The 14,587-nt window shown below is 36.0% G+C and overlaps 1 protein-coding gene across 10 annotated transcripts in view; it reads right to left on the bottom strand.

Moving 5' to 3' along the window:
- SYT14 (synaptotagmin 14) overlaps positions 1–14,587 on the bottom strand; it is a 126,564-nt gene that overhangs the window by 9,323 nt on the left and 102,654 nt on the right. For 8 of the 10 annotated variants that reach the window (XM_080408650.1, XM_080408652.1, XM_080408654.1 and 5 more), the window contains 2 exons: positions 4,044–4,233; positions 962–1,018 (listed from right to left, as the gene is read on the bottom strand). In XM_080408650.1, coding sequence (XP_080264776.1) covers positions 962–1,018; positions 4,044–4,233 — 247 coding nt within the window. The remainder of the gene's footprint in view (positions 1–961; positions 1,019–4,043; positions 4,234–14,587) is intronic. The other 2 variants (XM_080408653.1, XM_080408648.1) reach the window with 1 other exon arrangement.

The following is a 14,587-nucleotide window of genomic DNA, read 5'->3' as shown; positions in this document are numbered from 1 at the left end:
AACTAGCTTCAGTACTATGCAAATGGATTAAGTTAAAGGTATACCTCATAATCCTCTTCCCATTGACCCCCGTTGTTTTTTCTAAACAAACTCAAATTGCATTAACACTTAGCAAGCTCCAGCTAGCCACAACACTGTAAAGCGTACCACTGAATTTTCAGAGAATAAACTAAGTGGAATGAAGGCAACTAATGAAGAGACAAAAAAAGAGGTGTCAATATACAGTGATGATATCAAAACAGCCAGAAGGAAATGCTTACGAATGATCTCTGCATGGATGTGGTTCTCACTTCGGGCTTTTCAATTTTAGTTATTTTAAGACCCAAATATAGCAAAGTGTATTCAAAGGTGGAAGTTTACACAATACAAAAAAACCTACTAATTCTGCTAATTCCTAATGAAGAAATAAATTTAATACGTCTTTAAAGAGAAGTAAATTTTTGCATAATTCAAGACGGTTGTTTAAAACATAGCTTGTACAGTGCTCTTAGGAAGTACCTTTAAGAAGCTCATGCAAGTAAATGTGGTTAGCACACACTGGGTGTTAGCACTTGGGTAGAAACCCTTATTTTTAAAGCTCTATTTTCATTTGACTAGAAGCACCAAGCTATGCTCCTGCAGAAGGACGCACATTTCATGAAGTTAACTGGTTTTAAGAAATACAAAACAATCTGGTGTTTCATTCTTTATTCCTATCATATTCAAATTAATGAATAATGTTATTAAAAGTTTGGAGTTTATGTAAAAAGAAACACATTGAATATATTCACTTTGCAGGTATACTGAAATCCCAACATCCATAATCAGAGATAAATACAACTTTTGCATTAGAGTGCACCACAAATAATAAACACAGACTTTTATAAACTAGTATGGTAGGCAGCCATGGATAGCTTTACTGCTGGCAAGTTTTCTTTTGCATGAAAAAGACAACATCCAATTAGTTTCTACAGGAACTCACCTCGGATTATATAAACCTGTCCACCTATCAAGTGTTTTAGACAACAGAACAGTCCGTCTGACAACAGGGGGTGGAAAGCAGTAAAAGAAATAATGACCAGATGTCAATATTTGGGTGAGAGAGGATCAAAGGTTAAAGATTAAGAGGAAACACTATTCACTGGCATGGAAGAACACAAAACATTAGCAGCATAGATCAGAAAAAGGATTGAACAAAAGGATTGTTGGGTAGAATTTAATGAAATGAAAATTTTGTGCAGTTTTTGTGTAATCTTTAACAAAAATTACACCACTTACATAATGGGTTATCTTAGCACTAATAGCTACTGGGTTCTAAAGCACACTGAACATAGAAAGAATCATGCACATGATCAGGTTATAGAAGACCGGGTAAAAATCACTGTATTCTTTTTATCAAATCTTACGCTTTTTCATGCAAACTCCAGCATATTAAGAAAAACTGCACACAGTAGTTATGCTTCATATATTAAAAGCAATAAAATGAAAACTCACTGAACTGAAAACTAAGCTGGTTTTGCCCTTAGCTTTTATAGTTACAGATACTTGATGGTAATACTTCAGTTCTTGAGTAGTGATGGACTTGGGCATGAGAATGACTCTGACCTAAGTTCTAAAAATAGCTGAAGGATGCTTACATCTGAAATTTAACTATGGGTCTCTACCCAAAATGTAAAAATCTCACTTGTTAAAATCCATGTGTTTATGAATCTAACGTGTGTGTGCATGCATACATACACACACATGCATTTAATGTGCAAAAGCTCTTACACCTTTTAACAAAATTTTAACGAGTACTAAGCAGCATCTTTTTCTCAGATGAAATATTAACTGTCACACAGAGAAACAAAGACATGTTCTAACATCAACTGTTACTGCCTGCAGGATTTGGCCTATTTGCCTGTATTCGGTTGCTAAATGAGTTACCATATAACATATAATATGCAGCAGAGAATTATTTACTACCAAGAAGCAGAAATGTAGCACTCAATCCGTATTTGCTGCAGAAGAGTTTCACAAAAATTGCACAGGTTTACATCATCTACACTACTGAAAGGATCCCATGTGGGAAAGAAAAATAGCTTTCATTTCTATCACAGTTTCTCAAGACCTGAATGAAAACTGACCTGGCACACGTGCTTTCAGCACTTCTCAGGATTTTGGATCACTGATGGTTTAGAGAGAGGCTGGTATGTGTCCATGATATGCTTGACAGTGAGTTAGGAACTGGCAGTGGTATACACCTGGGTCCAGGAGTTTACATGAAGGTGCTACCACTGCTGGGGGCAGGGCAGCGAGGGATGGCACAAAAGAGCCCACTGGAGAAATTTGGATTCCACAATGTTCTGTGCATGGTCTTAGGAGACCCAGAAAGTGCACTAGTTTTCAGCTTTCTAGAAACAGCAGAACTCCAAACCTCTATTTGCCTAAACAGAACTGGACTAGTAGTATTACGAATATCAAAACTTCCCCGTGTCCTTCAGAGGGAATGACAAAAGGTAACACACAAGATCTTCCCTCCAAAAAGGTTAGACAGAACGCAGTATTACAGGGCTATGGGCCAGTTCTACACTACTTACTTGCCATCTGAAACAGATTTTGACCCCAGAGACATACACAACTGTTAGCTAGACAGCATGGGCTCACAGAGCACATTTTGGGAATTAACACATCAGGGAATGAACATGTCTGTCTTCAACACAAGTACTGAACCCCTATCTAACTTGCACATTCTAAACATAAGACAAACTTGGCTTCCTCTAGCGATTCCAGAAAGATCAGCATAAGCCACCTACTGTTTTTGCTTTAAGGGCACACATGGTCCCTTCTCTCCAAGTCTTCTCTCCTGTTCATTCCTTCCCCCACCCCAGTGTCCTTGAGGCTTCTTGGCTTTCCCCATCTATTTCTATGCTTTGTGTCCAAATAGGTGACTCAGGCAGCTCCCTAATTATGTAAAAGTATTGGAGATTTTACTTCTGCCTTCCTTCTCTGGCCATGTTAACAAAGTCTGGCTTCATCAGTGTGAAAAGTATAGAGAAAGCAAAGCACAGTAAAACTAAGCCAAATGTAATTAACAGATCGAATACATGGGTCAAGAAAGAAAGAGGAGAGCATCAGTCTCAAGTTGTTTGGCTTATTTCCTAAACTCTGAAGACAAAGTGAGATGTGCAAACCACTTATAAAATGTTGGCAGACTGCTACATAATCTACTAGTGCCAGATAATCTGCTAGTGCTATACAAACCTGGGGATTAAGAAAAAGAAAAAGGGGCTAAAACCTGAGCCTCCAGACAAAATCAAGAACAGGCAGGTATGTCTGGCTACAATTCATGCAAATCAGTCTCATCATCTAAAAAACAATAACAAATAATTTTTTAAGAAGTTCATTACTGAACTTTCTCAAACTATATCAAAGAATTAGAGACAGTAAAAACATTCTGTGTATGTGACATTCCATCTGGCTCCAATTTGGAAGTATATAAAGTTCACAGATATTTCAGACAAATGTATTTTTGAACAAATGATTGAACACACAGTTCAAGTCCTTTCCGATGGCGAACATTCCTTCTGCACAGTAAATACGCCAAAGGTCTCTTATTTCTTTCTCCATTGTCGTCACTGACACTCTCAAGTTACATATATTACTACCACATATACACAGGCACATAAGCAATTAAAGACTACAGTATCAACCCCTCTAGGAACAGCAATAACTGTTCATATTAATATTAGCTGGCATGTACTTTCTCTTTAAATACTAACTTTTTATTCTTGGCCTGTGATGTGAGGCATTAGTAATTTAGCAATTAATCATTATGATAAAGGTAATTTATTAGTCAGTCATCATGAAAAATTAAAACAGTCATGTCAACTTACAATTAATATTTTGAATTTTAGATTTTTGCTATTTCCCAAGTGACTAGAAACATAAAACATGAAACAGATTAGTTGATGATTGCTCTATTTCGTTGTGATTGGGTAAGGCTAAATGATGGGATTCAAGTCCTTGCTGCCGAGAGCCCCACCAGTACAGAAGCATTGGGATGAAAAAAGATTTTCACTCACTGGGTGGTCTGTTCGCTGCCAAGTTTTTGAAGTGGCTGCCTTTTATCACTTCTGCTGATAATCTTCCAGTTGTAGCGTTATAAAGGAGGCCAATGAGGATTTCTGGAGCTGAGCCATGTACCAGAGACTGACAAGAGGAGGTACTTTCACTGCAGGACACTTCTGACATGCTCACTTGAGAGTCACAACCCTATAGAACAGACAAAAAGTTCTATGTATTTTATGGAACGATGTTACTGGGAAGTTATTTTTTAGAATAATGCATAGAAAATTAGGAAAGCAACTTACTGACAGCAACAGCATTTCCATTCAATCACCCAGTAAGAAATGTACATCCTTAATACATACTCCATTTGCACATGTTAAGAATTAACACAGACTAAAGCAGTCTGGAATTAAAGTAATTCTTAATTTTGTGTTTCCGTTACTTCGTAATTCAGGAGAAATAACAGAAGAGCAGCAGCATTTATGGTCCCTGCTTACTTCAATTGCTAATGACAAGACCTGAAACATAATTTATCAGCATCCTGGAGAACATTAAACCTTGGATCTTTTACTTTTCAAAAAATGGAAAACACCAGTGGAACTTTGAAGATAATAAAATGCAGGAAATTCTTATTCATCCTTTGTAAAGGTTATTCTCTAGACTGAGAATTTATGAGTAGCAAAATAACAGAACACATGCAAATAGAAAAATGCACTCTGTCTAGAATAAATTAGCTTGCAAGGAATTTAATTGATCTAGGGATACAGAATTGCAATAGACGCTTTGTCTTCAGTGGGAAAGAAGAATGCCATCCTGAAACACAGCAAGTGATGCTTTAATTTCTACCCTGCAAGCTTCCAAAAAATTCAGATCTCATGCATTCTCACCATATCATATCTTTGACAGGAGCTTCTAATATTCATTTTTGTCATTTTAACCCCTCAGTATTGGCCTTAAAAAAAAAAAAGAAAAAAACCCCAACTTTCTTTAAGCTGCCATGCTAATCATACCATAGTTGATCCTAGTTTTATTTCTCGCTTTCATGCACTGGCACATATAGCTGTACCACTGAAAACAATAAAATGGACAGAATCTGGCCAATGGATCAGCAATTTGTTTGGCAGCTGAGAAGAGACTTTTGAATTATCAGTACATTCCTTTATGATTCTCTCATAAAAATGCAAATTGGATCCACAGATTTTTCAAATATGGCTTGACTCATTTGGGAATCTGGCAGCACTCTTCCAAGGAGTCATGATGATTTTGTGAAGCTGATTCTTCCAGATTCCAAATGTCTCTATCATTTCCAGCAACAGCTGACATGGGCGCAAGATCAGTCCTAAAACCTAAATAGCACAAATCCTCATCAAGAAAAAAAGTTAACTTTACAGCAAGTAACTTCATCTGACATATAAAGCCCAAATGCATTACAGAATCTCAAATTATAGAAGATGCGATACCTACAAGAAGAAATTATGAGCATACAGTAATATCCCTCATATTAACATTTTAACTAGTTCTTCTCAATAGAGTATTTCCAAGAAGTCTGGCAGAAGTTTCAAGTAGGAATCCAGTTCCTCATTAATAAACATTCACTGTTGTTAGCAAATGTATTCTTACTACTAAAGAAGGACCTCGACAAAATTCTCAGACTTCTATCCCCCCAAGCTGCAAATTCTGGATTTTAAACCTTCGGTTATTTCTTTGTTCAAGCCCAAGAATATATTTAAAATGGGTTGCAAATTGTAAATTGCTGAAAATTAATTACAAGTATACATCCATTCTCTGATTCTTGGCATTCACGAGACAGGAAACATTTGATTCCTAACTTCACAGTAGAATAAAAAATGGAAAATTTAAGAAACAGGTGACTTGGTTCAGCAGTCACAGTATTCACTGCACCCTTGAAAGCCTCAGCCTGTCACAACTACAGCCATTGCTTAAGTTTTCTGGTCTTTTAAAATTGTAACACATTATCCCTGTGGTGCTTAATTATCTATTTTGTTGGGGCAGGAATTTAACCACCATCAACCTGACACTGTTCAAAGCTTAGGTCTCATATTTGATTGTGATCATGCCACAAGTCCTCAAAAAAGATGTAACACGTAGCGAGCAGCTGGGTAACACTCCTCCCCAAACCCTCAAAGGACTCTGACATCTGTACTGAGAGGTGATGATAGCACTTTTTCCTAACTGCAATTTATTTGTACAGTTTACTGATGTTCTAATAGGGACTTTGTCTAAATCAGTTTAGGACTGAGTTAAACTCATTACAATGGGTATCGGAAAAATGTTTGGAATGCTAGGAATAGTAAATAGTAAATGAGCGATAACTGAGTGGAATGAGTCCTAAAGTAACTTGAAAGGGAAGACAAGTAGCTTCTGTGTGATACAATAGAGAAGGAGGAAAACAATTGAAACAACTGAAAGTGAAACAAGCGTGATACGACAAGGTTACACAAGGATGGGCCAGAAAAATCATTCCTTTACAGCAGAGTTCTGAGTGGATGTGAGAAGGACAAGACTGCGTTTGTCAAGGCCAGAGAAAAGGATTTCACCAGCCTAACAGTGGGATGAGAAGACCTAGGTGATGCTTCAGATTAGTAAGTGGATGAAATGCAACTAAGTGACTGTACCTTAAAACTGTTGCAATCAGTAGAGGTACCCTTGATGAAAATGTGGAGACAGGGTCTAACTTATATGTTTTGCTACAGTATTTTCTAAAACAAAATATTTTGCCTTTTTTTTTTTGAGACAGGTGGCAGGTCTGAAACAAACACACACATGTTGTTTAATCCTCAGTGTACAATAAACTTATGAAACTCCCTCCTACAAAATGCCATGGTTTAAAGACATTAAAATAAACCAACCAAATTAACTGACGAGCAATCTAAACAATACTTTATTTTTCATTTCACATTAAAAAAAAAAAAAAAGACTCCAATCCATTTTGTTTCATGCTGACCTAAATGTATTTTAAAAAATACTCTGCTTTTCAGTTAGGAACTGGAAAATCTGAATATAAAAGAAAGTGAAACATTAAGAAGAAAATTGCAGCAATGTGTGAAGCAGATTAGAAGACAGACTGATGTTACTGGGTAAAAACAGGGATAAATGACATAAACCAAAGTATAATTTCTGTGTCTATGATAAAGAAGAAAACAGAGTATTTGGGGGCAAGTAGTAAAAGACATGAGAAAAAGGAGAAGGTGAAGTTGTATTTTGTCAGTTTTCTTTTGAAAGAAAACAGAAAGATCCTATTAGGAAGAGAAGAAACAGGAATTACAGAAGGTAAAGAGACAGCCGAGATAAACATGGCTCAGATCAACAATTGAAGAAAGACTTTTCATTGCAAGACAAAGTTAAAATCAGGGATACGGAATATTATTAGATGTCTCCTCAAATGTATTTTCTCCAGCACAGAGTTTATTGTTCACATTGTGGAAATCCATTCATTAAGTAAGGTATTCTGTGATAATCATGTCTGTGGGTAACTTGACTGTGTTAAGTCTGTAAGCTGCACTAGAACTGAAAATAACAGGTTTTTCAACTCTCTTTTTAGAAGGGTTTTTCTGTTTACACAGTCAAAAATTCAAGAAGAGTGCTAACAAACTCATCAGGAAAAAGGCAGGACAAGAAATTACATTCTTAACTGCTCAAAATAGAAGATTCATGATCACATGCCAAATTGTAAAATATTACCATTGAAATTGCTAATTGGTACAACATGAATATAAACTTAGCTACAACAAAGCTTTCATCTCATGACATTACCGTGCTACCAGATGCTTTTCATCCCCAAACCATTCTGCATTCAATCTATCTGTAAATCTATCTGTAGGCCACTTTGATTCTGTAGCTTCACTGTGGGAAATGTAGTATTTAGACCAAAAGTTACTATTTGAAACAATCTGTCTATATAAGTTTATTTTTGTAACTCTTCCCTCTCTTCCTCTATAAACACTGTGTATTTTAATAAGCAGGGGGACAAGGACTAAGATTCCATAATAGCAAAAGCCTTTAAAGGTCAGTGAAGCACCAGAATAGCCTAGTAAGAACTGCTGTAAAATCTTAAATGCAGATTTTTAAGAACTCAGATGAACTGTCAAGGTATTGATGATGCGACCACAGTGCAAGGAGCTGTCTCTTGAGGTTGACTCCAGGATATTAATACTAAATCTCTAACCTATTTTTGTCAATTTAGCCATAACAAAAAATATATCATTAACAGTAAACACAAGCAAAAAAAACCCAGTAGGTAAAGTCTATTCCAAATATTTTGTTCAAAGATCTGTCACTGCATCAGCTTTTCAATTTTCTAACACAGAGCTTTGTGCAAAGGACCAAAATCTTTCCCATATACAACACAGGACAGTACTTTATTACAAAGTTAGGTGGACTTTATTTGGTTACCACTTGCTGCTTTTCACTGGATTATAAGAGTCATGTGCTATAGTCTACAAAAAACTTAATTACTAATTCTCCAAACTATTGTCCTTGATGCCTACTTTGCATATATTATCTAGGGAAGAAACCTCACTTTTTAATAAATATATAACAGAAATATTCCTGTTAAGCAGCATTTGTATCTCATATGCAATCAAAAAAAAAGAACACACTTTTTTCCCTAGTGCCAATGGAAGTGAACACACACAGTGCATGACGTCAGACCTGAACCCCTAAGTACTTTAAAAATCTTTTTCTCTGCCCTCTTAGAGAATCCTCAGTTTGCAACAATGATAATATATGTTAAATATATTTATTTGTCTTCTTGCACCATAATTCCATGGAAACAGGATATTTTTTACTTACATATTCATCTCCTACTGTTATTTTCATATACTGTGAAGTTCTGCTTATAAATTCTTCTCTTAAGCCAAAAGGAGTTAATCACAGGGAACAACATGGCCATGCTGAGGGCAGTTAAAGCTCATTTTCCTCAATGCACAGGTTAAAATCATGCCTCCACAGGCTTACGAAACAAGAACATCTGATTCTCTTGGCTTTTCAAAATATACACAGGAAAGATGAAACCTTGCTGACAATTCTTCAGCAACAAAAATCTGATTCACAGCATGTTACTTGTCAAAATGTCTCTCTGAAATTTTAAATGTTAATGTTATACCACTAATCTCTTAAAGAACTTTTTTGCACATTTCTTCTGCATCAATACAACTGAGAGGTTAGGAAAGGAAATTTGAATCCTAGTAGGCAAAAGAGGGAACTGAATCCAGGTCTCCAACATTTTAGATAAAAGTACTCATCTGTCTTAACCACCAGCCCAACGCTGAGCCCTGAAGCCACTGTTCCACTTTGATGCAAAAGCTTGTTGAGGTGAAGAGGGCACCCAGGCACCAAACAGGCTCCAGCCCAGCTCTTAGCCTGGAGCCCATCTCCAGAGCCCTGCTTCTGCTCGGAGAAGCCAGAGAGGCAGAAACAACCCAACCCAGAGGCTCCACATCCTTAATTTGTGGCTTAAGCACTAGATACTTTACAAAACCATGTTTCAAGACTAAAATACTTTTGAAAAAAAACATTAAGACCATTCCTGGGAAAGAGAACTTAAACCACCTGAAGAACTCAGCCCTGAAAACAGAGGAATGTAAAATAATTATGAATGTCAAAGAATGGAGCTTTATAATTTTGAATTCTGGCATCTAAATCCCACTTACATGCTATAGAGGCTTTTGCAGAGGTGTTTGCCTCAGTTCCTTATCACTCCTGCTTCTGTTTCCCCTAACTCACGGAAGAACTGAGGATCAATATGCTTGAGAAAAAGAAGCCCTCAAAAATATGATATTCGTAACAAAACAGTTCCTTAAACTAAACCACTGATACTCTTTCTGTATACTAATACCTGCAAGAAGCATCAACTTTTTGTTTCTGAAGGTAGAACTGAAGTGTTAAATGATGCTCAAAACAGCATTGTTTTGAATAATACGATTCTTATTACTACGATTAGAAATAATAATAAAAAAAATTAGCAAAGAGGTTGCAAAATAAGAATTAAATGAAGAAGCAAGTGCCAGAAAAGGTCTTTTTATTTGCTTTTTAAAAAGGTTTCTTTCTAGTACTGCATACTACTGTCATTTTAAAGGTCTGGCAATTTAAAAAAAACACCTTGTTTTTAAATGTTGTCAGTCTGGATGTTCTAGGGGGGGGGTTGTTTGGTGTTTGGTTTTTTGGTTGTTTTTTTTTTTTAACATTGTTTTGGGAGAGGAGTTGTTTGATTTTTTTTTTAAGAAAACCATTACTTTTGAAATCACACAAAGCTACCTATCTTTACACGTTAGAGAGGAAATTCCAACTCCTATTTGTAGCTGGCTGTCCTGTATAGTAAAATGAAGAGAACATACAGTAATCAGTATTTTTCTTTAAACTTATAAACTGAATTTGCAAACATTGAAACATACAGTTTTAGGCATCTCACAAGGATTCAAGTTTAGGAACGCATCATTATTTATGACAGGTAATTATTTGGGGGTTTTGCTTAATAGCTTCCTTGAAAAACATTCCAATTAAGTATAACGTGCATTTTTATTCATGTACTTCACACTTTACAGTATTAATATCTAAGTCAACTTAAATCACACACATGGAAGTAAATATTTCAATAATATTTCCATGATGCAACTTGATTTTAGGAAACAAAAAGTATTTACTTTGGGTAGAATGACATGCTTCAAAAATTACCAGTACTTCCTATTCACAAATTCCAATTTAGAAATCATTAGCAAATAAATACAGTCAACAGTGGTAGAATTCACATCAAATACAGAATTGTCTTGATTATTAAACTACTATTAATGTAGTTGAAAATCAGATTATCTGAAATTATAAAATTCACATTTCTAATCAAAAGCTTTTGTACTACCTTGTTTTTTACCCTCAAGAGAAAAAAAACAACCTTCTGGATGCCAAATTTTACAAAGCACATCGTTTTCTCATGGATGAAACACTGGAAAATGGAAATAGTATGAAAAATAATATTTTTTTCATTCACTACAGTCAAAGAACTAAATCCTTAAAAATTCTATGCACAGCTTTAATTTACCATAGATACTATAACATACAGTGCTACAAAACCTCCTTACATGTGACAATACTACACAAATACCAATTTTAAAGTAATTTAAAATTAATCTTAATAAAAATTAAAACCTTTGTGGGTTTTCTAATAAGAAAAATACAGCATTATTAAAATAAGGTCTGTTTTCAAACTTTATGATACCGTAATTTAGTCATAACATGAAAATAACAAAATAAAATGTATATATTCTTAATGATGACAAAACTACATTCCACTCTTTCAAAAGACTTTGAAGAAGTTCCCAGTGAGATTTCTGTGTTGCTTTTCCCATTTCATGAGAATTTTCTATTAATACTTTTTGATTAAAGGGTTTTTAAATTATCAGCTCTGCAGAACAAAACATTAATTCTCTACTGGAAGGGAAACATTTTAAGTTTTCTTTAACTTCTGTTTGCTGCATTTAAATTACACCTTTGGCTTCCTTGCCAGATTACGAAAGGTCACCTAGTTGATCCATAGACTTAATGGGCTTGAAATTTGCACAGCACACCCGAGCAGCAGCCGAGGCAATTGGAAATGACTGTACAATGGAATTTACAGCATTTACAAAAGCGCTGTTTTTACATTGCAAAAGTCTACCAGCTTTTTATAGAGTCATAGGCAAGGAGGAGAGCAAGAGCCTATTATTGAATCCTGTTTTCTGAGGTAAGACGTGTAGCATAAAGAAACACTCGGGTACTAAAAGCTGCTAGATGTTTGTGCTAGCAATTTAGTTAAGAACAGCTGACACAAAATGCAGACATTTTACCTGCACTCCTGATGAAGCTATTGCTAACAGCTCCTACCCAGGCTCACTCACACCTCCCCCTCTCTCTACTCCCTGTCAAACTTGTAAGACCATGGAGATGTTACTGTGGGACAGCTTCCAAGACCACAGACTTCTTTAAATGACAATGCTCTGTCCAGATGGAGTTACTCTGTGCTCACTGGGGAGATGCATAGCAAATAATTTTTTTTCTCTTTTCTCTCTTGATTACAGTCTTTCAAACTGGGAAAAGAGAAAAAGGTTCAGTGATCAAACAGTAAGCACAGTTTACGAGTAGTCAATCTACAGACTAGTATTTGATTGCATAAACATCTATGCAATTATTTTTTACAATGAACAAATCCTTAATATTAAAGGTAGGTTTATAACACATTTGTCAGTTGAGCTATCTGCCATTAACAGTTCACCCAGCTCTAATTTAATCTGTTAGCGGTACCCCTTTTGATTTGTTCAGCTCATGTTTTATCTCACAATCAGAGGATCACCAGGTGTTTGCAGTTGGAAAGGATCTGGTTCAGTTCTTAGAGCTATCATACACACCCCAAAAAAGGGCAAGAGGTAGAGATAAGATGGATTCTCCTGGGGCAGCTGACAGCTGATTAAGCCCAAGAGAAAGACAGGAGCTGTGAAAGGTGCAGCTCAAGGTCAGACAATATGAGGATAAAGCCTGACAAGAGGGTAACTCACTAAGACTGAAAGGATCCCTTGCTAAACACACCCTATGAACAGAAATGCTTATCTGATAACAAATACAGGCTGCTTGAATATGCAAAATTAGTGATTACCTGGAGATCCTCAAGCCTGAAATGAAGAACGCTAAAGAGGAACATTTTATGTTACACTGCAAAGCCCAGGAGAAGAAGAATCACCTAGTAAGCAAACCAAAAACTAAACTCAGAAGTTCCACAAACATGCAAGTTATAAATTTGCAGACTTGGTAACTTCATCTGTTTGTGTAATGTCTCTGATTAGGATTTCCCCCACAGGAAATAAATTGGAGGAGAACAGTGCACATGCTTTTGCTGAAAGGTGCTCAAACCTGCAAACAGAACTGTTTCTATGTTTTTCCTTTTTCTTGTTTCCTTGAAAGACAGTAGAAAAAGTGAGAAGATATTTGTGTGTAAGCAAACAGGAAAGAATTCAAATTATAATAAATTAAAATAGTTGGGAAAATCAGTACATCTAAAGGAAAAACATTTAAGTTTCTAAGTTAAAGAATATTATCATCACTGAAACAGCAGCAGCTGGTAGTGGAAATTTCATGCTAGTGACAACCTTGATAATTTTTACTTATAACCCCTATAAAGCCACTTCTGGGAAATTTACAGTATGTTTTCACAGTATAATTATTTTCCTTACTGATCTTTGAAATTGCAGTCCAGGTTGGGAGATCATATTTATGCCACAGAGAATGACAGTCTGAGAACCTCACAGATTCTCAGATAAAATTCCCGATTCATTCATTCATCCTGATGGAATTCTCACTCTGTAGCTTTCTGTATCGATGAGCTTTTTCCGGTTTATTTTTTTAAAGATTATCACAACTAGACATACAATTCTAGACAACACATTTGTCACTGACGGACTAGCCTTCTGAGAAAATAAGAGTATTGCTCAGAAGGATTACTTTGATTTAATCTAGAACAGTCACTCACAGCCTGTCATTTGACTAGGGGCATTTTAGAAACTGGAAAACATCATCATACACTCAAAATAGTAATATCACGTCTGAAACATAGTTTCCATTATTTGCTGACCCAAATACCAAAGACTGAGGGGATCAAACTGAGTAAATAACTTCTTTCAAGCAACTCACTGAGTAAAGGCAAAAGATACCAAGCTTTCATTGTTATTTTACTCAGTGCACAGATATATGGAGAGACAAAAAACAATCTTTACGCTGGCTACATGACCAACCGATGATTTTATCAAATAGATTAAATTCTTTACATTGCTGACTTCAAAGAATTCTCCCAGTATCTTACAGTCAGGGTCATGGTGATAGATCTAGTTACAAAACTAAGAACTTGCCTCTCATCTGGACATCAGCAAGGTAGTTGAAAGTTAATGTTAAATTCAAGTTCTGGTTTTGCTAATGTGTTGAAGAAAGCCCTGGTGTTATGCTGGCATTTTTTTTTAAACGCCTAAAAACTTGAAGGCCAGGTGGACTTTGTTAACTCTGCCATGGCAGCGACACGTACACTCAAAATGCTCTGACTGTCCATATGGGTCAGCATATCCCAGAGATGGTATGTGAGTACCACTGATAGCATTTTTTTTAGCTCTGTTATCCATGACTGTCAGCAGCAACTGGAATCAAATTATTCTTGTATCTTACTAAAATGTCCAGTAATAAAAGCTAGAAATGCAAATTAATTGAGAAGTGGTGGATGTACAACATTCAACTAAGGGCTCTCAGAACCTCATAATAAGTCAGAAGCTAGTTTTCAGAGAATTAGTTTTTTTCATCAGAAAGCTTTATACTCTTAATTACTGACAGAACAGGAACCACAACCCTGGCTAGCCTAGACATGGCAGAACGACAGACCCAGAACTGTTGCTTTGTGGAAAGCTTCCTGACCTGCCCTGGGACCTGCTTGTCAATGGATAAACAACAGCAATACGGCACACACCTATGATGGTGTAAGGCAGAACATCCTCATGACAAAGATCCTTCTCTTGATCACAGTGGAGATAGCAAG

The sequence above is a fragment of the Falco punctatus genome, assembly GCF_963210335.1.
Source record: "Falco punctatus genome assembly, chromosome: 12".
In the NCBI taxonomy this organism is placed as follows: domain Eukaryota; kingdom Metazoa; phylum Chordata; class Aves; order Falconiformes; family Falconidae; genus Falco; species Falco punctatus.
Note: the sequence above shows the minus strand (reverse complement) of the source record. Positions and strands in the feature narration are given on the sequence as shown.